Source organism: Lepidothrix coronata, unplaced genomic scaffold, assembly GCF_001604755.1.
Source record: "Lepidothrix coronata isolate B3197 unplaced genomic scaffold, Lepidothrix_coronata-1.0 Scaffold203, whole genome shotgun sequence".
NCBI lineage: Eukaryota > Metazoa > Chordata > Aves > Passeriformes > Pipridae > Lepidothrix > Lepidothrix coronata.
Genome location: NW_016690383.1, coordinates 611005 through 635035, shown reverse-complemented (window position 1 = coordinate 635035; position 24031 = coordinate 611005). Strand labels below are relative to the sequence as shown.

At 52.8% G+C, this 24031-nt stretch overlaps 1 protein-coding gene across 3 annotated transcripts in view; it reads right to left on the bottom strand.

The window, feature by feature from the left end:
• The window catches only part of SMG6 (SMG6, nonsense mediated mRNA decay factor), a 109673-nt gene that overhangs the window by 65242 nt on the left and 20400 nt on the right, over window positions 1-24031 (bottom strand). For all 3 annotated transcript variants that reach the window (XM_017832485.1, XM_017832486.1, XM_017832487.1), the window contains exons 9-10: window positions 19450-19511; window positions 15445-15590 (exon numbers count right to left, since the gene is read on the bottom strand). In XM_017832485.1, coding sequence (XP_017687974.1) covers window positions 15445-15590; window positions 19450-19511 — 208 coding nt within the window. The remainder of the gene's footprint in view (window positions 1-15444; window positions 15591-19449; window positions 19512-24031) is intronic.

Genomic DNA, 24031 nt, shown 5'->3' with positions numbered 1-24031 from the left:
TATCCTCTGTCTGCACAGATCTGTGAGCCCTTCTTGAAGACTCCAGCTGCACAGCCAGAGCTCTGAACCTCACCTCAAAAGGGCTGGTAAGGAGCTCTCCAGCTGCCAGGGAGCCTGGCTATCTGTACACAGCAGCATGGTAAGTGCTACCAGCATCCCACCCAGGAGCTCCATGTGCCCAGCCACAGTTGTGTTAGATGTTATTTTCAGCGGGGAGGAGGTGTGAACAGGGCTTCCCAAGAGATTTTCTCCAGCCCCAGTGAAGTTTTACCAGGACAATCGCAGCAAATAACAGGCAGCATTTGCACCCCCCAGCCCGTGCTGGAGGTGGGCATGTCCTTGGCAGCAAATGTGAGCAGACAGCCTGGAACTTGCCTCCTTGGGGGTGAACCTTGGTGAGCACTTTGAGCCTGGACTTAAAGTTAATGAGAGCAAGTACCTGCAGACAAGAGCATTCAGAGAAAGGAGCCTTTGATGGGGCAGGAACAGCAAAGTGTGGAGCTTCCGTTTCAACACATTCACTCCTTTGCTGCTCTTCTTTTTACAGCTTCCTGAGGGACCAGTGTGTCAGTTTGCAAAGCAAATGCCAAAACATAAAATTGAAATCCATGCCCCTCTCCCAGTAAATCCCAGGGTCTTCACTGAATGCCTGCAGGCCTGAACTGCTGCCTCACCTCCTGCTCCAGCACCCACTTGGTCCCTCCAGCCTCCCTGACCAATGGCAGTGGCACCCTGAGTCCCCCAGCACCAGGACACACTGCCAAGAGGGGCACAGCCCAGCCACTCTGCCTACAGTGATGCTTACCTAACACTTTCCATTGTAAGACCCTGGTTTCAGTTCCTAAGAACTCTGCCAAACTTTAACCATTTAGGCTGCAATCCTTCATGCCAAAAGCTTTCTTCGAGCTGAATTTATTGGGAAAATTTCAACTACAAAGGTTCAGCCATTTGCCAGAATGAGGTTAGGGAAAATATATTGTTCTTCTGAAGTTAAAAATTCTTTGACCATTTCAGTAAAATCCCTAGCACCTTCACACTTCGGAGCAGGAACCAGAAGTTTGGCAGGGGATGGCAGCAGGGTCAGGGTGTGCCTTCTGCCACCTCCATCCTGCTTTGCCAAGGTGGGGGCCTATGGAAATCTAGGTGCTCATTATCAGATACCTCTCACATGCCACTCCAACTGAAGCAGCAGCTGTTTTATCTGCTTGGATAGACAAGGGAAGAAAGAACCAAGCCAGGTGAGACACTGGAGAGGGAAAGGGAGGTGCGAAAGGGGGCTGAAGTAGCACAAGGGAGGTGGCAGCATAGCAGCCCTTCTCCACCCCCCTCACTGCTCTCCTGGCACCATCAGTGGCTGCTCTCCCCAGGAGGGTAACAGCTCCACACATCCAGCATTCCTGCCATGGCAGAGGCTTGTGTGGTGTAACTAGATTTACGTGCCAGTCGAGGATCCCAGATGCAGTCAGTCTGCTTCCATGGGGGAGCTCGCTTTTCTGAAATATATGGAAATTACACATCCAAAAAATGCTCAGAACACCAGACTTGGAGGCATCTATGCAGCTTCAAGTCAGCTTCATCACACTTACTCATCATAAAGTTGTCGTAACAACACATCACTTTTTCTCCCCTCAAGGTACCATTTTCAGTGAACACAGAAAATTAACAGGCAGCAGAGACCCTCCTGCAGGGATCCAGAAGCCCCCTTAAGCCCTCCCTTCCAATGCACAGTCAGTATTTGTGTGTTACTCACTTGTTGACTGGCCATAGTGATACAGAGAGGATGGATTTTGCAGACACTGGGCAACTCTGCTTTGAGTAGGATCAAAGGCAGTTCCTGAAGGATTATATTTTCAGGAGAACACCTCCTGCATCTCAAGCTGTGCAGTCAAGGAGCTAGAAAACCTGGTATTTTCCTCAAGCTCAGTTTCCCATCGGTACCTGTTACAGGTACCAAGAAAAAAGACACCCAAATCCGAGATGTTTTCAGCACGAACCAGTGAGTTTACACTATCCAATTATTTGGACCTCAATCTTCTAGCTCTTCCTACGCTCCATGTGGCACTGAGCATGATGATAACACTTAATCAGCGACTTCTTTGGAAAACTCCCATGCGAGAGGAAAGGAATTTTACAAGCAAAAGGACTGTAACAAGAAAATTGAGCCTGGGATCTCTTTGCCATGTCATCGTCTTGTCTATCACAGGAGGCGTTATCTGTGTTACACCACCCCTCAAGTGCTGCTGAGCGCAGGCTTTGAGGCTGACTCTGTTTGGAAACAAGCCCTCGCAATGCTCCTCACAAGGATACAGCCAGATTCACCCCCCAGACCTCTCGTGGTGACTGGGGGCTGTGGTCTTCTGTGGAAATTTGGAAAAAATTCTGCTCCGAGCGGTGCCATGCAAAGGGAGGTTCTCAGGTGTCAAGTGAGCAATTCCCTGCGGGAAGGGCTGCGACCACAGGCACAAACCCACAGCACGCAAAGAAACCATTCCAGGAAGTTTAACATCCGAGCCCCCCTATTAGAAAACATGATCTCAGTGCTCCAACAACTTACACGGAGCCGGAGCCTCAGGTCCCAAACCCCCGTGCAGACTGCGGCACGCGCGCGCTCACACCGGCTATTGAGCCCCCGCCACGGCACTCAGGAACTAGAGAGCCTTAACCTTCTACATTCATTAACAAGCATAAGACATCACGGGTTTATGCCAAATTCCTCTTTCCCCCTGTGATTTGAGATAGGATTGGCATGACCACGACGTTCTCTGCAGCTACTGTTGCTGCAGCATTCCCAGCACGGCCATTTGGAGGGAAAGGTTGCGCTGGAGGGTGGTGGGCTCACCCTGGGGTGCCCCAGCACCCCTTTTGTTTGCTGCTGTGTCTCGTGCCAGGAGGACGTGAGGGAGCTGTGGGCTCCCATACAGCCAGCGCCGCAGTGTTTCCTGCAGAGATTTGAAAACCTGTTGCAGTTCCAAAGCGAGCTTCGATTTCACTGTGACCAGCAGCTCAGAGACTCATAGTTACTATACAGCCGAATAAAATATTTTTTCATAAATTTAACGCCAGCATGTCTGTGTTTGGAAACTTTGAAAATCCATGTTGTATGGTTTACTGCACTGGAAAAGGTGCCAACAGAGTTTCAAAGGAAGGGAAGTGTATAACTGTTTCCTTTCAAATGCATTTTCCAATGGGATCCATTGAGGGAAAAGGCTGGAACTAACTAAAACATTATTAAAAACTGTTATGAAAAGAGACAGAGAGATGGAAAAAGATAGACAAAAACTCCAATACACAGCCGAAAGGGAGGGAGGGAGACAGGCGGCAAGAAAGGGGATATGGGCAGAAAGACACTTTGGGTGGGGAAAATGGGGCGAGACGGGGAGTTTTAACTGGCAGTCGCCCTTCGTGGTTTCATATTGTTGCAGATCAATTGATCAGGATTTCAAGTGCTGCTGGCCCGGTGGCACAAGGCGAACCACAGAGTTGGCTGCAAGTGCAGCCCTTGCGAACTGCTGACCTTCAGTTTTCAAACCAAAAATATTCTTTGGGAAACGGTTACAATCAGGTTCCAGCCCGGGCTGCCAAGCAAAAAACAAGCACTACTAACCTGAAGTAACGCCCCAAGTAACTCACACCAAAGTAACAATCAAGACTAGTAACCTGAAGTAACTCCCTGGTGTGATTCAACCAGCAGCAACCGCGCGTGACATGTGTGCAGGGGCTTGGCTCTTCCGTCCTCCCGGAGTGGAGCGGGGAGTTCTCCAATCACTGACACCCTCCATCAAGATGAGCATCGGCCCTCAGACCGTTCCCGCTCCGTGTTGGCCACGCTTGAGCTACTCTAACCAAGTCTATAAATACCAAAGCAATTGGGTCCATATAGCGCGGTCACAGCCCGCTTCCAAAACCACCGCTCCAGCTCCAGGCACAGCCCTGGGTTTGCTGCCCTGCGAGCAAAGGGGGAACCAAAAGGGGTTCAAAACATACATTTTGTCACAGGCTTCAGTGCCCTGGCCATCAGGAGGCTGCCAGGGTCGGGGCTGGATCTCTGTTGCTCTGCCAGGCTTCAAAGAGCCAGGCTGGGGGTGGGCAAAGCTCGGCGTGCGCGCCTGCAGAGCTCCAGGCCTGTGGTTCCACGGGGTGTAGTAACCCTGGGCTGTAGCACACATGTCGAGGGATGAGGGGAAAAAAATAAACAGACAGACAAAAGAATGAGGATGCTCTGCCAATTCCAATTGTGCAGCTTTTATTTTAAATGCTTATCAAGCTGAGAAAGAGCAGAGTTCTTGGAAAACAAGGTTTCCTTTCTTCCCATGCCAGTGTCAAACACCCTCAAGGACGGGTACAGCACAGGCGCTCGCTGCTGGCCGCCCTCTCTGCAGCCGCCACCCCGTCCCACCCGCCTCAGGAAGGGCTTGCAACTAATACCCCTGGTGTTTCTGGTAAAAAGATCTCTGTGATTTTTTTATATATATATACATATATATGTATATATATAATAATTTTTTTATTAATCTCCAATCTGGCTGGGTTCAAATTATGGCCAATTACCCACCAACACTTCTCGCTAATAAAATAAATTTTTACGGGCCCTAATTACTGCTTTCGCTGAACCGCTCTACAGGAAGCCGGGAGGCTGCGGCTCTCCAGACGGCAGCAAGAACAGTAAAAGCTACAAGCGAAGGCACCCGCGAGTAAACGGCGAGTGACTCAGAGGAGACGGAGCCGGAGGGGCGGGCGGAGGGGGAGCGCTCGCCTGGCTGGAGCGTGAGACACGGCGGTGCACGGAGCGCTGCGTGTGCCATGCGCACGGCCGGCCGTCAGGTCCCCGTCAGCCGCAGCACCCACTACCTGTGACGCAAGGCTGTTCCTGGGGACAGGAGTGACGGCCGCGGCGCTGCGCCGGGGGATGGTCTGCGGACGCGAGCCGGAGAGAAAATTATAGCTGGAAACGGCTCTGCATCAATCACACGTGACAAGAGAGAGGCAGAGCCGCCTCCCATCGCGGCTTCGGGGGAGCAGCCTCGGAGAGGGGGTGTCCCCCCCCACCGCTGGCAGAGGGGAGGCGGCTTCTCAGCCCAGCTCCCACCTTTGGTTCTCTGCGTTCCAAACACAGCTAAGGGAACGAGACGGAAATAGCAGAAAAGTAGAAAATTCCTCTGAAAACGCAAAGTATCCAGCCTGCTCCCAACTGTGCACACACATGCTCCTGCCTGCCAGCACAGCGCAGCCCCAAAGGGCTCACCGAGCATGAAAAATGAGCAGGAACCCACTGGGTGACTGCAGCCCACAGCCGAGCTCACCCTTAACCCCGCTGCTCTGCACGGAGCAGGGAGAGCAGAGCTGCTGCTCTCCATCAGGGAACACCCTCCGTGGCAGGAACCCACCAGCTCATGTGAGCTGGGGCTGCTGGAGCCCTTCAGAGCGGGGCTGCCACGCAGGTATCCCAGCTCAGCTGGGGAAATGCGGCTCTGCAAGATTGATTAATTTTTTTTTTTCCTTTCTTAAGCAGGATTACACTAATTTCCAAGGCCTAATGGAGTCCAGCTGTGATGGGGAGGCAACGCCGCAGTAGTACAAAGACCTTTACACATTGGTGCAAACTTGTACAACGTTCAGCACACACACACACACAAACACACACACACAAAGCCCTATAAAAAGGATGCACTGCAGCAGGGTATTTTTAGTCTTGACAATACAGCCCTAAAAATACGACTTTGCTAATACATCACTACAGAAATATTCCCAGTGTCCATTCAGGAACGGTTTAAAACATTTATTTTTGTTTCCTTTTGCAATGGTCAGAGAGGAGGGAGAAAATAGAAACTCATTGATAAGAGGAAACGAGAGAGACATGAAAAATTGAAAACTACCTAAAAGCTCATGGAGAGGTTTATTTTATTAGTTCTTAATAAATATCTTGCAGATTTCCTCAGGAAATACACCAGATCACATGTAAAATAGTTTGGTACTGATGTCAACTGTGTCAGCATATGAAATCTATTAGGGTGAAGCCACAGCAGGGTGATCAGCGTGCTGAAAAACTGCACGGCACTGAGGCGAGGGGGGGCGGGGGGAATCTCACGGCCCTTCCAAATTCTTCGAGAGGTAAAAAAGTCAGCCAAGACGCAGAGAGAGAGAAAAAAAGATCCCACATCCTGCTTTGCGCTGCCAGCAATGTGAAGTGCCCAGAGATTAATTCTATGTCTGGCCTGGAAATGTGACTTTAAAGCATTGGAGGGAGCGGGGAGGAGGAGGAGGAGGAGGAGGAGGAGGAGGAGAGAGGAACGAGAAGGCCAGGCGAACCGGGACTGGCACCATGCCACCGACCCCCCTCCCATCCTTCCCAAGCCGTGTTTCAATGTAGACAGCAGTAAACCCCAACAGACGGCAGCTCCTGGGGCTGCCAGGGCCTCGCACCAGCTGGGGCGCGTCTCCCGCTCCCCGTGCAGATGGGCCCTGGAGCATCACTTCCGCTGCGCCTGCTTTTTAAAGCCACACGAGCCCATGTGGCCGCGTTTCGCCGCTCCCCGCCACGGCCCCGCGCACGGTTGGGGCCCCCTGGGCGGGACGAGCCCTGATCCCAGCACCAGGCATGAGGGTTGTCAGCCCTTGGCTCCTCAGGCCCCACGCTGAAGGGTTTATGCTGTTCCCAAACCCTCCTTTGGCAGCCGCCGCCTCCTTCTCCATCCCTGTGCCATTACCCAGAGAGCAGGCTCTGCTTACGCAAGACGCCCCTGCTCCGCTCCTGGGGCCGACAGAGAAGCACTGGGAGTTCACCCAGGCAGGGTCAGGGGACACACACATGCTCCTGGGAGGGAGGGGAGAAGGGGGAATGGAGAAACTCCACAGCCAAAGCCATCCCCACAGGGCATCTCCCATCCCATGACGATATGCTCCTGTCTGCCTCTCATCCCATCCCGCAGGCTGGGGGACCTGAGACCCTCAGGGACAGACAAATCACTCGTGCCCTCTGACTGTGACCTACGAGCCACCCCTACAGCCACGTTAAACCACAGCTATCACAAGCCACATCAACCAGCATTAAAAGTGACCCTTCCATTAGAGAAGGACCATGTACCTTCAGGGCTATCCACCCAGCCAGGGTTAAACTGTCCTGGTCTATGAAGCTGGACTGAGCATCACATAGCCAGGGTGACTCCTGAAGGTCACACCAACCAAGTCCTCACCTTCCTCCTGACCATCACTGAGCACAGGCAGAGCCAGTGCTGTGCTGCCAAGAACCTGCTGCACAGCACACGCAGCCTGGGGCAGAAACCTCAATCAGGGAAAATAAAAGATCTCCACACATAAAGGTGTGTGGGGTCACCTCCTCACTGCAGATGCACTCGAAAGCAGAAACACAATCTTGGCTATGCTACCATTCCTGATCTCAGCATTAAGGCAAGAGATCCCAACAAGATGCCAAGGGTACTTGCTCTCAGCTGAAGCCCCCCCAGCACCAGGCACATGATTCACTGAGGGGCTACAGCCTGAGAGAAGATGGAGGCAGGATGGGGCTGGCAGAGGACGAGCCCACTGGGCAGGCCTCAGGAGAAAGCTCCCTCACCGAGCTGGCAGGCTGCACTCAAACCTGCACAGGGCACGGGGCGGGCAGCCCTCCCTGCCTACACCTGGCAGGTTATAAAACAGCCCCGCAAGCTCAATCAGGAGTTTTACAACTTCACAAAGCACCATAATTAGCCTAATTATACAGTGTTCTCTCAGAGAATTAAACAGAAATACAGTAATTGACTCGGTGCTGCTCAGAAGCACGAGGAAATCAAAGGTGCAAGGCACATTAAAGAATCAGAAACATCTCTTCAAAAGCAAGAGGATTTCCTGTCATGCTGCAAACATCTAAAGCTTCACCAAAGCTGCTGCACCTGGTGTACCCCACTCTGACTCCCTAGCACCCCTCTTTCTCCACCACCAGCGCAGGGGTGATGCAGAACCCTGGGACAGCTGCCTCAGGCACCTCCTTTCTCATTTTACAGCAGGACAGATGGACACAGAGTGCCAATGCTCCATTTCCTGCCTTTCATTCTACACAGCAACGCTGCTTCTTCATTGAAATAGTGGGTTGGATTTAGCATTCACAGAGCTGGCCATGCCTTGGTGGCACCACAGCAAAGTCCCTTCAGCCTGACCTTGCCTGTCACCGGCTCTGTCCTGACTTGCTGCTCGGGTTGCCGAAGCTTGGCTCAAAAGCAGACTCAAGCTTTGTGATTACAAATCATTTCCCCTCTATTTGTTGCCTTGAAATGAGATCCCGGTATCACCCTGCATTTGGTGGAACAGCTTCACAGGCAGATGTAAGGATGTGCTTGTGTGACAGGCAGACTGGGCAGAAGCCCCCAGCCAGCTCATCCTGCACTTGGGCTGGAGGGCAGGACTGGAGACTATGACACACTAGCAACACTCGGTTTTGCTGGAAACCTTTCCCTTCCCTGCCACAAAGCCCTGCTCAATCTTTTGCCTCCCAAGCCAACGTCTAGATTTCAGAAACCTGAACTGCCAGTGGAAATTCCCTGCAGCGCGCTGATTATTACATCTCCTGCTGGCACTTGTGGCAAGGGGAAAAAAAGTCACATGGCTTTCTGGACATACGTTTCACTAAGGAGTCTTGCATCAGAGGGCAGAAGCCAGCAGCCAGGAAAATAACTCCAATTACGGTAAATAAATCCCCAAATATGTGACAATCTGCCTTTTAAACAGGAAACAGAGGGGAATAAGCAAAGGAAGACTTTGGTCTAAACATTGCTGCCACCAGCCTCAAGAGCCCAAGAGGGAGACTCTGAAGACACGTCTGGGCCAGAATTATTTTACCTGAACTTTGCTGATGTGTCTCAAGTCCGAGACAGCTTCCTTCCCTGAAGGGAAAGGCGCCGACAGTTCCCAGCAACTGTGCCAACCTCCAACATTCCCAATGCCTCAAAGGAGAAACCCTGGAGGGTCAGCTGCCACCTCCGGACACGTACATGTCCCTCAGGAGGCTCAGCACAGGAAGTTGTGTGGCTCCTGAGATAAGCAATGCAGGTATCGCTCCCCACACCACCTCAACCCTTCCTGCTGCTCACACATCCAAGGTCTGGGCTGTGTCTGGACACAGCTGGTAGCAGACATCACTTGACAACAGGTTAACTGAAAAAGCCCTTTGCCCAGGCAGTGACATCTCAGAACCTGATAGCTCTAGAGAATCTCTGCAACGCAGGCAGCACAGAGAAGGATGGACACCACCACCAGCCAGCCCTGCTCTGGGTTTCCTCTCCTGATTACAACTCAAACACAAAGCAAATATAAGCAGCAATGTGAAGGGAGAGGAAGGATGAATTAAACATCCAGTTCCTCAAAACTTAAGGCCTTAGGAAGTGTTATGGCTTAACACCACCTCGCTGACAGCACCGCCCAGTCTCACAGGGAAAGTCACACAGTGACTGCCAAGTGCAGCTGGAGACCTGAGTACAGACACCTCAGCCCACACTTGTATGATGACTGAAGCCCCAGCACCCAGAGAAAGCCAGTTACCAAACTGCTCAACTCCAGCCTCCCTGCAGCGAGTGGGCTGTGTTTGCACTGCAAACCAAGTCCCCCAGGCAGCTGGAGGGACCTCAGGTTCTGCTCTCAACAGAGCACAGGGTTGCAGATGCTCAGCATCCCCACAACACAGTCCTGCAACACGACATCTTCACTGATCTCCCCGTTGTGCCCAAAGCTGCCACGGCCCACAGCACTGCCTGCTCCAAGGTGCCAGCTGGACTTTGCTGAAGCACATATTTACCATGCAAAAAGGGGAATTAAGAGAAAAGGACTTGGTTCTGCTCCCCATACCAAGAAAGATCAAGGTGCTGCTGCTATGAACAGCCTGAGGTTTAAGAAGCTTTCCCTTGTGCCTAATTTTAAAGCTCCACCAAACCAAGGCAGCTACCCACAGCACTGCTTTATTTTTAAACTCAGGCAGATGCACTGGACTCTCTTGAGTTCGACTCCCGACACCTTTTGTCAGCTCCAACATGCAAGATGTGGTTACAGCTTCATGAAAAGACACCAAGATGAAGCTGCTGCAGGTGATCAGTTGATGCTTCCTCTGAGCCCCTTCTGACGCTGCAGTGAACTCTTTGAGCAAAGCGGAGTCCAAGCGGCCGACACAAGACTGTGGCAACGGTCAGAGCTGAGGTTCTGCTGAGGGCAGAGACCATCAGCCCCTGCACCATCTCCGGGGATATTTTAAGGGTTCATGCTCTCAAGCCTGAGCAGCTGTAGTCAGCAAAGCAAAACCTGCTCTGTCCAGCACAGGGCTGTGAGCAGCAGCAGGACGGCAGCGGAGAAGGTTGCTGGTTACCACAGCACAGCCTGATCTCAGGGAGTCCTCAAGATCCTCTCCAGCCAGGCTGGGTGCTGAGCCTACATGGAAAAGGGGAAGTCCTGTACCTACTTAGACACTTCAGATCCTTCGTTATGTCTATCAAGACTTGGGCAAGATCAGCACCTTGAGCTGGTGTAGATGTTCAAGGAGCAAGCAGGGCCACATGTATTAGGAAACCCTTGCAAAGGCTGCAGTCAGCATACACTTGCTGTGTGACAGCAGCTCTCTGAGCCAGGCAAAGTACCTCCAACCTGGCAGCCTAGTATTGACCTACTGGACACTGCCCTGAGGACACCAGTGTGGCAGTGCAGAGGGGACAGGCACTGCTGTGAATCTGCTGCAGGGAGTGGGATGTGAAATCTCCCTTTCTGCATGAGCCTTTATGGTTTCCCAGCCAACGCTACCTTGCACAGAGAACCCGACCATGTTCCACTCGAGAAGACACACCCAGAGGGCTGCGAAGCAAAGCCCAGCCTGCCCCTGCCACACTGGCTGCCCCCTGGTGCCCTCACATCTCACATGAGCACAGTCCCACTACTAGAGTGCAAGCAGTGGGTTTTCCTCCTCATCCACTGGACTCGGCAGAGCAGATGCCCTATACACTGGTCACCCTGCCCAAACCATCACTTTCCTCCGCTTGAAACACAAGACACTTTCCCAATCCTCGGCTAAAGCCGTGCACTTGGCCAGACCCTCCCTGTGCCTCTCTCTGTGCCCTGACTCTGCTCGGCCCCAGGGGGATGCAACTTCATTCCCTACATGTGCTGAGGATGCACATATGGCAGCCCCCTCCCCTCTCCACTTCCACCTAAGCCCGACCTCCTAACAACCTCCACACGGCACAACGCGACCGGCCTGAGAGTGCCAGAAGGCATCCAGGTGCTGCAGCCTGATGCTTCACACCCGCAGCCAGGCAAATTTGCTGGGATTTCCGGGAAGTGTCTCTAGGGTGCCCCGTGCTGCTGCACCCCCACTTTGGTGAGTGCTTGTTTGGAATGCAGGGCCGTCGGGGGGCGGGGGGAGAGGGGAAGTTATTCTGGTGGTGGCCTATGAATAACATCCAGTGATTTATAGGAAGTATAATCCAATAATACAGTAAAATAAAACAGTGTGTCTGAGATGGGTTTGATTCCAGGAATTATAAAACAAATTATTAAAGAGAGAGAGAAAGAAAAAAGCCTCAGAGAGGCCAGATCGGAGTAAATTGGGCACAGATGGGCTGGGAGGGGGTTTCTCTCCCTCCACTCACCAAGATGCCCCTGCCGCAAGCACGGCTTCAATTAGTCTTTTCAGAAACCAGAGTTTTATTTCCCCAAATTACAGAATTAAAAAAAAATTAAAATTCTTGGAGTGCTTGTGGTTGGGATAAAGGGATCCAAGCTTCCCTGTGAGTTGGTTGTGCAGATGGCTACCAAACTGTTAAACGGGCCACCCCACAATGGTCCCGCCCCAGCCAGAGCCTGGGATGGCCCAAGACATCGGTGGTTACCTATGTCCTGTTGTGGAAAGCTCCAGCAACTGCAAGTCTCAGCCATGTAGAGTGGCTGTCTCTCTCTGCCTCCCTCCCCTGAGTGAGCACTCCTTGCCTTGTGGGTTTGAGGTCTACAAGAAGCTTTTTCACACCTTGAGCACTCCTGACAGGAGACAGAAGGGTCAGTGGGACCCTCACTGGCTGCACGGCGTGTTCCTGCCCCGCTGGACAATGCGGGAACACTCTGTTTGATGCCGAACAGCAGGGGAAGCACTTCATGTGGGAATTCTTTGGCTTCCTCTCTCAGAGAAAACAACAGATCCAATTCATCTCCCAGGGTCTTCCCAGTGCTGCCCGGCTGCACAGGCAGCTGAGACCAGCTCCAGCGTGCCTGGTGCTGTCCCTGGGGATAAGCTGAGCTGCCTGCACCAGCCCAGGCCACAGGGCTCTGCCTGTGCTCACCTGAGCCCTGGCTGGGCAACTACTTGAGGGTTCAGGTAGCCACAGCAGTGACCTGCGTGGGAGGAGGATGTGAAATGCCACGTGCTGCTCACAGCTGGCTGGCTCTGAAACCAGTTCAAACACCTCAGTGCACCTCAAAAAAAGTCATCCTGTCAGAAGAGCACATGGTGACCTTGCACAGGTTGATTTATGAAAGAGTGTCAGTGGCTGGAAGCAGAGGTACAAAGGACATGCCACAACTGCCATATGGGGGTCGCACACCAGGATAGGGGCACCCCTGAGGGACCACAGCCAACCCACACCACAGTAAAAGAAAATGAGTAAAAAGCAAAGAGCAGCATATACAAACCATCGCACACAAGTCCCAACCTCCTGTGCTGCCTGTTGCCTCACTAAAGGAATTGAGGCAGACCTGGCACAATCCACACTAAAAATGGGAGAAACTGAGGCTGAGATGGGTCAGGATTATGTTTTGTGTAAGTTTGAGGAAGAGGGAGGACAGGTGCTTATTAAAGCATTTCATTGCTCAGGTTTCCTTTTCCGTAATACCTTAATCTATGCTTCAAAGTTTGTATTCAAGGCTTAAAATTTTACAGGAATTCCCCACATTGCAACTGTTTTGCCCGTGACACTGTGACACAACTGCCAGCACCACTGGATCCCAGCACCAGGGTTTCATTAGACACCAGACACAGGGAAACAAGCACATTTACAAGTTTCTCAGGAGTAACTGGGGCTCCAGAGACCTGAAAATACATGACAGGGGAGGGAGGAAGCAGCTACCCCTGAAGAGAACACCCCCTGACAGCAGGGAAGAGAGGCTCTTGGACCTCCCTCCCGGCCCCAGAGAGAACCCACGGATCTCTTCCTGCTACCGCGAGCTCGCAGCTGAAGGTCAGGCCTGTGCGATGGGAAGGACACAGACACGCTCTGATCCCAGATTTGCAGGAGGATTTCAGTAGGAGGAGATCTCTGGAGGCTGTTTGGTCCAACAGCAAAGTTAGATCCAGCGCTACAGAGCAGACACAGCCAAGCTCTGACTACGGCCGGCTCCCCCAGTAACACTTCCTGGCAATCTGGGATGCAGGCAGGGTGGGACTGCTCCCTGTGCCCTGCCAGCCTCCCACAGGCTCACAGGGGCGGCTCAGCCCCCTCACTCCTGCTGCTGCCCATGCTGCTGCAGCGCAGGGAGGTGACTCATGTGCTGGGAAATGGAAACCCGCACCTTCCCGACAGCGTTCCTGCCACATGCTCCAGCCAGGCCTCTGCCCACAGCAGCCCACATGCCGGGGAAGGAGCCAGCACCCCTGCTCCGTGCTGGGCATTCACTGATCTTCCCTCAAACATTCCTGCTTGCCTTCTAAACTCCCGACCCTTTGCTGTTTTGCTTTTTATTTCCATCTGCACCCAGCTCTTCCCAGTAATGCAGCATGGGCACTAAGCTCAACCTGTGCTGTCCTAGCACTTGGTATACGAGCACTCAGAGACCACCAGGGCATTTGCGCTGACAACAGGATTTGCTTTGCCAACAATATTCCCAGCAATATGTCAGGGGCAACAGAGCAAGGAGTCCTCAGGGAAACCCCTGAAGGGCACTTGGCCTCAGATGGCAGCCATGGTGCCATCCGACCTGCAGGCATTCCACAAACACTGCCACCTGCTCCACACACAGCCTGCAGTCCCCAGCAGGAACAGGTTTGCTTTCCCCAGAGATCCAAAAGCTGGGAGCAGCTGGCACCTACCCACACAGGAGGCAGAAAACTCAGAGAACACCTATTTTTCGTGAGAAAAAAAGTGCTCCCTTTTTCACTCACACACATCCACAACTTGGGTATGGATGGAAGAGCACAGTCCAGCGGTCTGAGAGCTGGGATCACTTCCAGCTCTGCCACAGGGGTTTGCCATCCAGCCCAGACAAATCTCTTCTTCTCCTCACCACCCACTCCTGTCTGCAGCACGGACACCACTGTTAATTCACCTACCAGGGGTATTATTAATATTACTAATATAATAATTACCGTCACGCAAAGGCATTTGCTTATAATCATAAAGCACTTTGCAGTTCAAAGATAAACACGCCGTCGCTGGCTGGCATCTGGCAGGCGGGAGGGCACGGCTGCCTCACCAGCAGGACTGACAGCTCCCCTGGAGCTTCCCCCAGGAGAGGAGGGTGCCTGCAAGGCAGGCACAGCACATGGGAGCCACTTCCCAGCCCTCCGGCTGGTGCTGGTTCACTCCATCAGCTGACCCTGGCCACTAACCACCAGTCTGACAAGTGGCCAACTGGTTCACGAGGGAGAAATCTTCCAGCAGCAGCTCTCTGGGGCTCAGCCTGATCGCCCACACGGTGGCTTTAGCTGAAATCCATCAGCTAGAGGCCTTCATCTTTGGGATTTAAATCCCAAGACATCGGCATGTGAAATGGCACTTCCACCCAGGGAGCACAGCCCCATCCCTGCTCCCAAACAGCTCAGGCAGACCTGGGTACCTGCTGCTGTGTGTCACTGGGGACACAGGGAAAAACACATTCCCTGGAAGCATCATTTTAAACTCAGTGGAAGAGGCTTGGGTTTGGTGGCATCTCTGCTGACCAACAGATTAAACCTGTCAATGGTAGAGTCCACGTACAGGCTTCTAGGTGGATGGAGGAGGTGAGAGGAGGAAGATGAGTAACACTAGATCTTGCTTTGTTCTCAAGCTGCCTTAACATGGGGCACAAGCTCCAGCCTGGCCTTTCAGAGAGCGGCATCACATCCCCCAGCACTTGCACGGACACAAGCAGTCACAGGCAATACCATTCTCCCAACAGTCAAGGCCTTCGAGACCCTCCCAGCCCTTCTGGTGCCAGCAGAGACACTGAGCAGGGCCCACGTTAAATGCTGGGAGTAAAGCAGTGTCTTCCTTCTGTCCTGATGACTCAGGCTCCAGGGAGATGTGATGCCTCCTCACTCCTCAGACACCTCAGCCAGCTCTACGGAAGCGCAGCCAAGGTCCCTTTGTGTTGACACCCGCAGGCATCCAACCACCGCTCCGCCTTCCCATCTGTCCCCAGCTGGTGTGTCCCCCCACCCTTCACCACATGAGCAGCTCAGCCACGGAGAGTGGCTGATCCCCACCCCAGTTCCCCTAAAGCAGCACGTGGTACCTTTGGGCTGGGAGTTGTACACTGCAAACATGTTGATTGCCACAAGCTGGAGCATGCGGGTGCTTCCGATGGGAGGGGGGCTGTGCTGCAGCAGGACCTGGAACTCCCTCAGGACCTCCTCGGCCACCGCAGGGAAAGTCTCCATCCTGCAGACAGAGAGAGAGGCTGTAGAGTGCAGGCTGTGCCCCAGGATGCAGGGCAGGAAGTCGACATGGCTCACCCCATGTCACATCTCCTGGGGAAGGTCACATTTCCTGGGGAAGGGGGAACCCCTGAGGTGCTGTCTCCTGTCCAGGAGCCGCAGGGAATGAAGGTGCAGGCTGCAACGGAGGCAGCTGAAGCCTTCCTTAGAGATGGCAGTGAGGGATTGCTCTGTGACCGACAGGCAGCATTCCTTTGGCAGGAAAACACGGCCTTTATGAGTCATTTCTGACCAACCATTTTTTTCTACTGACTTCTACCAATCTGGGAGGGGTGCCAAGGGGCCAGCAGCTCACTTGGACGGGTAGCAGCCCATGGGACTCCCAAGAAACCCAGGCTGCAGCAGAATGCACACACTGGTGCCACATTGCGGATGTGGCAATTCCAGTGCATTGAATGTTGGCCAGAGCGTGCTTCCTCCAGAGTGGTGCCGGTCCCTGGGCTCCTCGCTGCAGGATCGGATCCCATGGCACCGAGCCCCTTTCCCCCCCAAGGCTACACACTTCCCAGCACTCTGATTGAGCCCCTAAACTTCATCACTTCGAGCCCCACAGGACAGGGACTCGCCGACTCGTGCAGCTGCTGACAACGTCAAAGCTGGAGCGGGTCCCCGCAGCCCACAGCGCTGCCGTCGCGCGTCAGGACACAGCAGCCCGCGGCTGCGGTGCCACGGCTGGGGATGGGGTGTGCTTTCAACACCATTCACAGGCACCCACGGAAATCTGACACGTTTATCCTACTCTTCATCACTAAGGAAATTAGCTGAGGTCACTTTATCAGAGCTGCTGGACCCTCAGCAACCTCCCAGCTGAAGTGGGGTCAAAAACTGAACTCATCGCAGAGAGCACAGTCAGTTCCCAAAAATGAGAGAGATGTGGTTGCCCACAACAGCCCTCCCAGAGAGTCCTCACCTGGTATCCCATGAAGACAACTTCATAAACAAGAAACTGCCCAAAACCTTGGGAACTATTGAGGGGGGGAAGGTCCTTCTGTCCCACTGCCTCTTCTGCTACATTTGCTGCTTTAATTCTTGTTTCTACACTAGAAAAAGCCACAGCCAGACCCTGCAGACTGAGTATCTTCCAGCAAGCGTCCCCTCCAATTACCAGTGACATTGTTGGGTGTCCACATGGGAGCAAGGGAGCCAAAACCCAGACGCCTCACCCTCTGTGAAGCCAGGACAGGCGACCTCAGGGGCCTCCATAGCAATTTCCCCTGTCATCCCCCAAGAGATTCAGATCTTGTGATATCAGCATGCTACAGGCTGGATTAACGAGCCACTTCTGGTAACCCACATGGGCAATTCTGCTGGGCTTCCCCAACGGACTTTCAAGACAGTGATAGCTCTAGTTTTAAGGACAGAAATGGTTTTCTTCTTAGCCATATTTCAGAAGTGCCTTTCAACACCTGGGTCTGCCTAGCAGCAGGGTACCCTCTCCCCCGGCACTGTTTGCTGGAGCAATTCAAAGTCACTGTTACCTTCCCAAAAACATGGGCTGTAACAAACAGGCCCCTTGTACTTTGTAGCTGTGCAGAACAGACTAGCTCCGTTGACACAAAAGCACTGCTCTTCCTGCAAGAGGCAACTTCCCTAGATTTGAGGCATAGCCAGGGAATTAGAGCAAACTGATTGCTTCTAAAGACTTCCTAGTTTTGAGAAATCTCAGACCACTTCCAGTGTATCCAGCAACATCCTCCTAGGGCAGACAGGACTCTGGGGATGGAGGAGCCCTTTGCAGGATGGGTTGTTAGTGAGGAGATGAAGATTATTGCCATGGAATAACAACAAGAAGGAGCGAGGGCTTCCTCAGCCCCACCAGCTGTGCTTTGATACCACAGCACATCTGGAACGGCGTGCAGTAACCCCACTGAGCTCAGAACCAGCAGGTCAGGAGCCGAGCGGAAGCTTTTAATAAATTGCTTACCTGTGGTTTTAGGAGCAAGAGTCCAATTAGGGCAACATCATCTTTTCCATATTTTTTACAGATAAATCACCAAGGATCCTGCCCAAAGAGAACTTGCCTATTCCTCACCTTTCACCTATTTTAAGCGCGGAAGCTGTTTAGCAGAGCTGGACGATTTTCTCTTCCTGTGTCATGGTATTACTTTCTAGTTCCCTTCTAAGTACTTCAGGGGATATTCTACCATTAAACATACTTGGGTTTTCTAAATGACTGTCCTGGGAAGCAACTGCCTCAAACGCTGCATCTTAATTACAAAAAAGTCTCAGGAGCCAAATGTGCAACTGATCTCTGCAACATCCCCATTAATCCCCTGCTGGCATCTGTTCAACCAGAGCTTGGCCACGAGCACGGCCCCACAGCACCGGGGACCAGCCGCCCCCCGGATGCTTGGCCCTCCAGCACAGACACGCTGCACTTCCCAAACCTTTTGTGGGCCCTTGCAGCTCCCCTCCTCTTTTCCTGCAGGCAGGAGAACATCCAGCTCTGCCTCCTCACCGCAGGCCAGGCTCCTGCCCGGGAGCAGATAATCAGTGCCTTGTGACTCAGGGAGAGATCAAGAGCACAGGCAGAGAGCCGATGGCTCTCCCCCTCACCCTGACACTCTTCAACAAATCGGCCAGCACAGCTCCTGCTTCCCGTTGTTTACGAAGGGCCCAGAGTGAAGCATGTGACCCTCCTGAGTGGTCATCCCAGAAAGCACTGGGTGGAGGAAGCACCAAAGTGTCAGGCTGCGTGCACTGCCCTGCACTGCTGTGCCTTCCCACTCCAGGAGGGAAAGGGGACAGAGAACTGTACATCTGAGTCAAAGAACCCCAATAGTAGGGACAAGATGGCACTTTGATTCCACACTACCTTTACCTACGTGGCCTGGAAAATGTCTCAGTCCTATAACTTGTAGCCAACAGTTCTGCAAGAGACTGAAGGAGCCAACAGAGCTCGTGAAACTCCAGTTGCTTCCGAGGCACTGGCAGGCTCAAGCAGAGACCACCAGTGCCAGGGACTGTCTGGATTCAGGCAAGGTCTCTCCTCAACAGCTGCTCCCACACAGCCCCATCCCGACAGTGAGGGCCAGTCTGGACCCAGAGCAGAGACAGCTCCATGGGAAGCCCATCGGCTGTGAGGCTGAGCTCTGCCCTCTGGGTCATAAGGATGTCCCCCAGGCTGGGATCATAGCCCAGGCTGAGATCAGGCTTGCTTTGCTTCAAGGGTAGCTGCTCAATTACTTGAAACCAGTTTCTGACAGCCATTGCCAAGGGCACTTTGTACAAACCAGTTCCCACAGCCAGGGCAGCTCTCAGCTACGAGGCTTTCACCGAAATGGCAGCAAGGAGATGAAGGGCAAGGCTTGTCTTGACAAGCTCCAGACGGCAGCTTTCAGCCACCACATGGATTTGCCTCGATGGCTTTGTGCTCCTTGCAGGCAGCAGTCACCAAGAGCCCCCCAGAGCCACCTCTCTGCTCTTTAAGGGTGAGGGGGAGTAGAAGAGGGGAGGGCAAACCCAGAAATTAAAGGGGAGGGAGCATGGTTAGATAATGGGAGAGAGAGAAAACAGCATCTAGTCCCTCCTGTGTGTGTATCAACTATCTGAGCTCAGCCTCTGCCAGAGGGTCCCAGTGCATGGGCAGGAACAGGCTTTGAGGTGGGGGGAAGGAAAAGCCCAAGCCATACATAAGCAATGTGGATCAGAGGGCGGGTAAGGAGAATAAAAACCAGGAGGCTAGGCCTGCAAGAATTCACACCCTGTGCCCTCAGCTCCAAACACAGCTTAGTTGCTAACAATATTAAATTCCAAAAAGACTTGTAATGTAGGAAAATAAAATAAACATCCTGCACACTTACCCAATCCTGGTAAACAGCTTCCCATGGGCATGGAGAAAACTGAGGATGAACCTTTTGTTCAGCTGCATGGGAAAAAAAAAAAAAAAGGAAAAAAAATAGAGAGAGGAGAAAACAATTAAACTCTCTCCTATTTCCTGTGAATTAAGAATGTCCCCAGTGACAGAAGAACCTGGCCTGGATGCTGGGGGTGGCACTGGAGATGGGAACCAAATGGACATGCCCAAACTCTTACAAACATCATGCACAGAGGCAGAGGCAAGTGCCAAACAGCTGGAGCTGGAGCTGGAGCCGGGAGAGGCGGTGGAGACACAGCACCCTCTGCCGGGTCCTGAGGTCCTGTGCAGGGGCTGCTGTGCCCCGGGCACCCCAACCCCGATACTCGCACCCGGGGCACCCCAACCAGATACCTGCATCCAGAGCACCCACACCTCGGGCACCCTAACCCAAATACCTGCACCCTGCACACCCCAACCCCAGTACCTGCACCCTGGGCACCCCAACCCCAACATCTGCACCCCAGACACCCCAATCTGACACCCACACCCTGGGCAAAGGTCTCCTCCTCCATGTCTCACCAGCTCAGAGCATGGCACAGCCTAAGGGGTTCTGCAGAAGGAGTCCCCAAAGGCAGCCTTTCCCACTAGCATTCCTATCGATGGAAAAAACAACCCCACAACCACCAGCAGCAGCCTGTTCCGTGCTCCCGACTGCGTCAGCGGCAGAGCAGCAGCTGGACAAGGCAGAGAGGGAGCAGGATGTCCTCCCCAGTGCTTTTCTGCAGAGAAGCCAGCATGGTGAGCTCAGCAGCAACGCTCAAAGCACTTGTTTGTGCCCTGCCAGGAGCAGCTCTCAGAAGCAAGGGAAGACTGGGGTGATGCTGCACCCTGTCATTTAACTCCAGCTTTAGGCAATTGCAGAGGTGGAGTTCAGATGTACCAGCAAAGCCTCTGAGAGCCTGCAGCAGCAGTGCTGCTACTGAACTGCCAGAGAACAGCTATTGAACTGCCCAGAGAAGCTGTGGATGCCCCGTTCCTGGAAGAGTTCAAGATCAGGTTGGATAGGGCTCTGAACAATCTGGTCTAGTGGAAGGTGTGCCTGCCCATGGCAGGGGGGTGGTTGGAACTAGATGGTCTTTAAGGTCCCTTCCTACCCAAACCATTCCATGATTCTATGAACATGGAGCTAAGGGGACACAGGGGAGCTGGCTGCAGCACACGGCATGAAGGCAGTTTCCTGCCCTGCTTCGGTCCACTAACTCCAAAACCTGACTTGAATAATTACTTACTACTGCTCAGGGCTTTCCCAGTCCTTATCTAAACGGCTCTGAGGAAGGCTGTGGGTGGGTAAGCACTCACTCTGCCTGGCCCTGGAGGTGGCCGTGTCACACCAGGAGTGGACTGGCCTCGTTTTTACCTCCCCCAGAGCAGGAGGTTTTCCTCTCTCCCGTGCGCCTGCACAGCCTCAGCGCGGTGAGAAAAGCCAGGCTCCGAGCTCTGCGCGGGGAGACGCTCACCAGGAGCGGCCCAGAGCACCACCACGCTGCTCCCATTTGCACAAGGCTTTTATAGCTTCAACTCCTCCACTTCCATTCACAGGGGGAATCAGAGGCACAGGGAGAGGATGAGATTACCTGGCAGGGCCATGGCAATGCCCAGCCAAGAGCTGGGCGCACGCCAGAGGATGCAAGACGAGCACTGGGCGGTGCCTCCTAAACTCCCTGCCAGGTCTGGCTGCATGGGACAGTTGTCACAGGCAGTCCCAGCTCTGGTGCTAGCTCCTGTTCCCATTTTCTGAGCCCCTGGGCTCATGCCATGACTGATGCCAGCTGCTCTGCGAGGTGGGATTGCTCGGTGAGGTGTAATTAACCCGGCTGCGTTCCTGGAGGACCCATGCAGGAGAATGATGCCCTGCTGCAGAGTCGCTCCTGGGCCATGTGCGAGTTTAAACATAAAACCTGTCTCATAAAACAAGCCAGACCAATTAAACTGGCCCCTGCAGCAAGGGGTTCTTGCTTACTCACTATTTTACTGCTGCCCTAAAGAGCCCTTTTCACTAGAACTCAACTTTATTTGCCACCATTTTATTGACTCTGCAGATGGAACCCAGAAGAGACTGGGGAATACTAGGACAGCACAGCAAAGCCCTTATTCACTTTGCCAGTGAAGTTTGGATATAGTTGATTCTTCAGCTTAGGACACCATGACAATTGAGAGTTTAAAACTTTTAACAGGTACTTCAGGTATTTTTTTTTCAGTCAACAGCTTGTGGAGGCAGAAAGATTGCAGCCCCTCTGGCTACAATCACACACCCTGACACAGATGCAGCCTAAGGAATCTGAGCCCCCAGCTAAGTGCAAAAGCCTTCGTGGGGCAGTGGACAACGCTCTGCCCCACAGCAAGCCCCTGTGCAAGAGCTGGAGGAGAGGGTCCATGCTCTGTGCTCTTTGATGGGGAATATGGAAAAGAGAAGGAACTTGTGGCCTGACCCATCTCTACCGGAAAGCAACACTCATGGGCAGGCTGCACGTGGGGGAAAGAAGAAATTGGGGCAGAAGTTTTCCTCTAATGCCCACATTCACCCACAGCCCTGGGAGTGCTCACACTGCAATCCTCCACACTGGTTTCCATCAGCAGGGGAGAACCAGAACTCCCCACCTTGAATGGAAAGTGACACCCAGCAGGGACATGCCCGGAGTGTTTCCACAGATGCCCAGCTCCAGAAGGGTTTACCAGGAGACTGGCTTCACCCTCATCTTAGAGCAAGTTTCACACTCAGTCTTTTCATTTCCAGTCCCAAGGACTAATCAGTCGCACTCCACCCGAACCAGTACAGTGTTGGGACACAGATATGTGCATATCTGCTTTTTTTAAGGAAATGTCATACCTGCCTCTAGGAATGAAGCATGTTTCATACCTCTTGCCAACTTAATCACAAACCCAGCAAGCCCAGGCAGAGCCCTGTGTGCCCCAGCACTGTGGCATCTCAAGCAGGCACCTCACGCTTCTTTCATCACTTTTTCTCTCACAGCCTCAAGGTTTTGATGAGCTCATCACTCAACTTTGGACCTTTCATCTCCGAGTTCACGCTAAGGCCACGGGCTGCTTTGACTGGGCTTTTCTCTGAATGACTGTTTCTCTACTGACTCACCTGTCCCTCAGCCTCCGGGTACCCTCCCAGCTGCTTCCATCAAATTCTGCTTCTCACGGGGGTGAGAGGGAAACAGTGAGAGGGAAACAGTGACCTCCACCGAGTGGGTCCGGCTTTGGGGCACAGAGGAGGAAGTTTTGTCACCTGCTGCTCTGCATTCACACAGCAGAGAGGAACACTTCCCAAAAGCACTGCCAGCACACTCACTACCCTCACAGTGCTACCATGAAACCTGCAACAACTTAGTACCTTCTTATTACACTCACTTTGCAGCCCAAAAGCAATCCCCTTCAAAGATTTCCCAAAAATAGTCCTCGTGCTAATGTCAGGACAACAGACTAGGACTCCCTGCACAATTATATTGCTGCTCTTTGCGGGCAACTTTGCTCCTTGGGACAGGGAACCAAATATGGATGGTTCCAGCCGCTCACTTGGGAAGAACCCACCAAGAAAGGGCTTATACAACAACAAAACTATGTCAAAAAATGGATTTTGGCCCTTCCAGCTGAAAAGTGGGCATCACCGATACGGAACTTATGAGCATATAGTGAAGGCATTAGTTATAAAAACAAACCAGCTGTCAAGAAGAAGAAGGGGTCCCTGCACACAGTAGTGCCTGAAGCTGAAAACAGCTGTTTCGGCTGTCATGAGTCAGCATGTGCAGACAGACTAAATCCACCTGGGAAGAGGCAACCTCACCAGAGGAAGCAGCCCAGTGCTGCTTGGGGAGCATTCACACACCTCACTGCCAACCCAACTGGATTTGTTACCATGGAAGAAATCAACAGTGACTAACAACTTCTCAAGGAGCAGCTAAAAGAGCAGAGATAGCAACAGGCCTGAACAGCCAGCTCAAATCACTGTGAGGCCACGGGGAGTACGGCCTGAACCACAGAACCACGGCGCTCAGACGTCTTCGGGAAAGGTCTGTCATGTCTTGAGCCAGGAAAGAAGAAAGCAAGACTCAAACCTCCTCAGGAGACTGTGCACTGACCTAAAAAAGGGTTGAAAATGGTGTCTCCCATCCTAGAAGAGCAACCCTGGAAATGCCACCGGAGAGCACAGGAACAAGAGTGCCATGATCTGGGCTGGGAAGCAGAGCTGCTGCACTTCAACCCAGTGTGGACCCGTTTGGCTCTGGGCGAGGAGTGCACAGAGCTTTGGCACCTGAGCATCAGCCCCAGCTGTGAAGGAGGCACCAAATAAGGGAAAGATTCTGGAGGAGCGACTCCTGGGGAAAAAGTGTTTCAAGTTAAAAATTGTTACTTCAGGTTTGGAAGTAAATTTCAGGATCTGGTCTTTATCAAGCGAGGCAAACTTTCTTCAACATCAGCAAAGCATCTGTGGAGCAGAAAGTGGTGTCAGAGTCAAAATAGGCTGCAAAAGACAAGTCCATTAATCAAGAGACCAGATGCAAAACTGCCTGTAACAAATG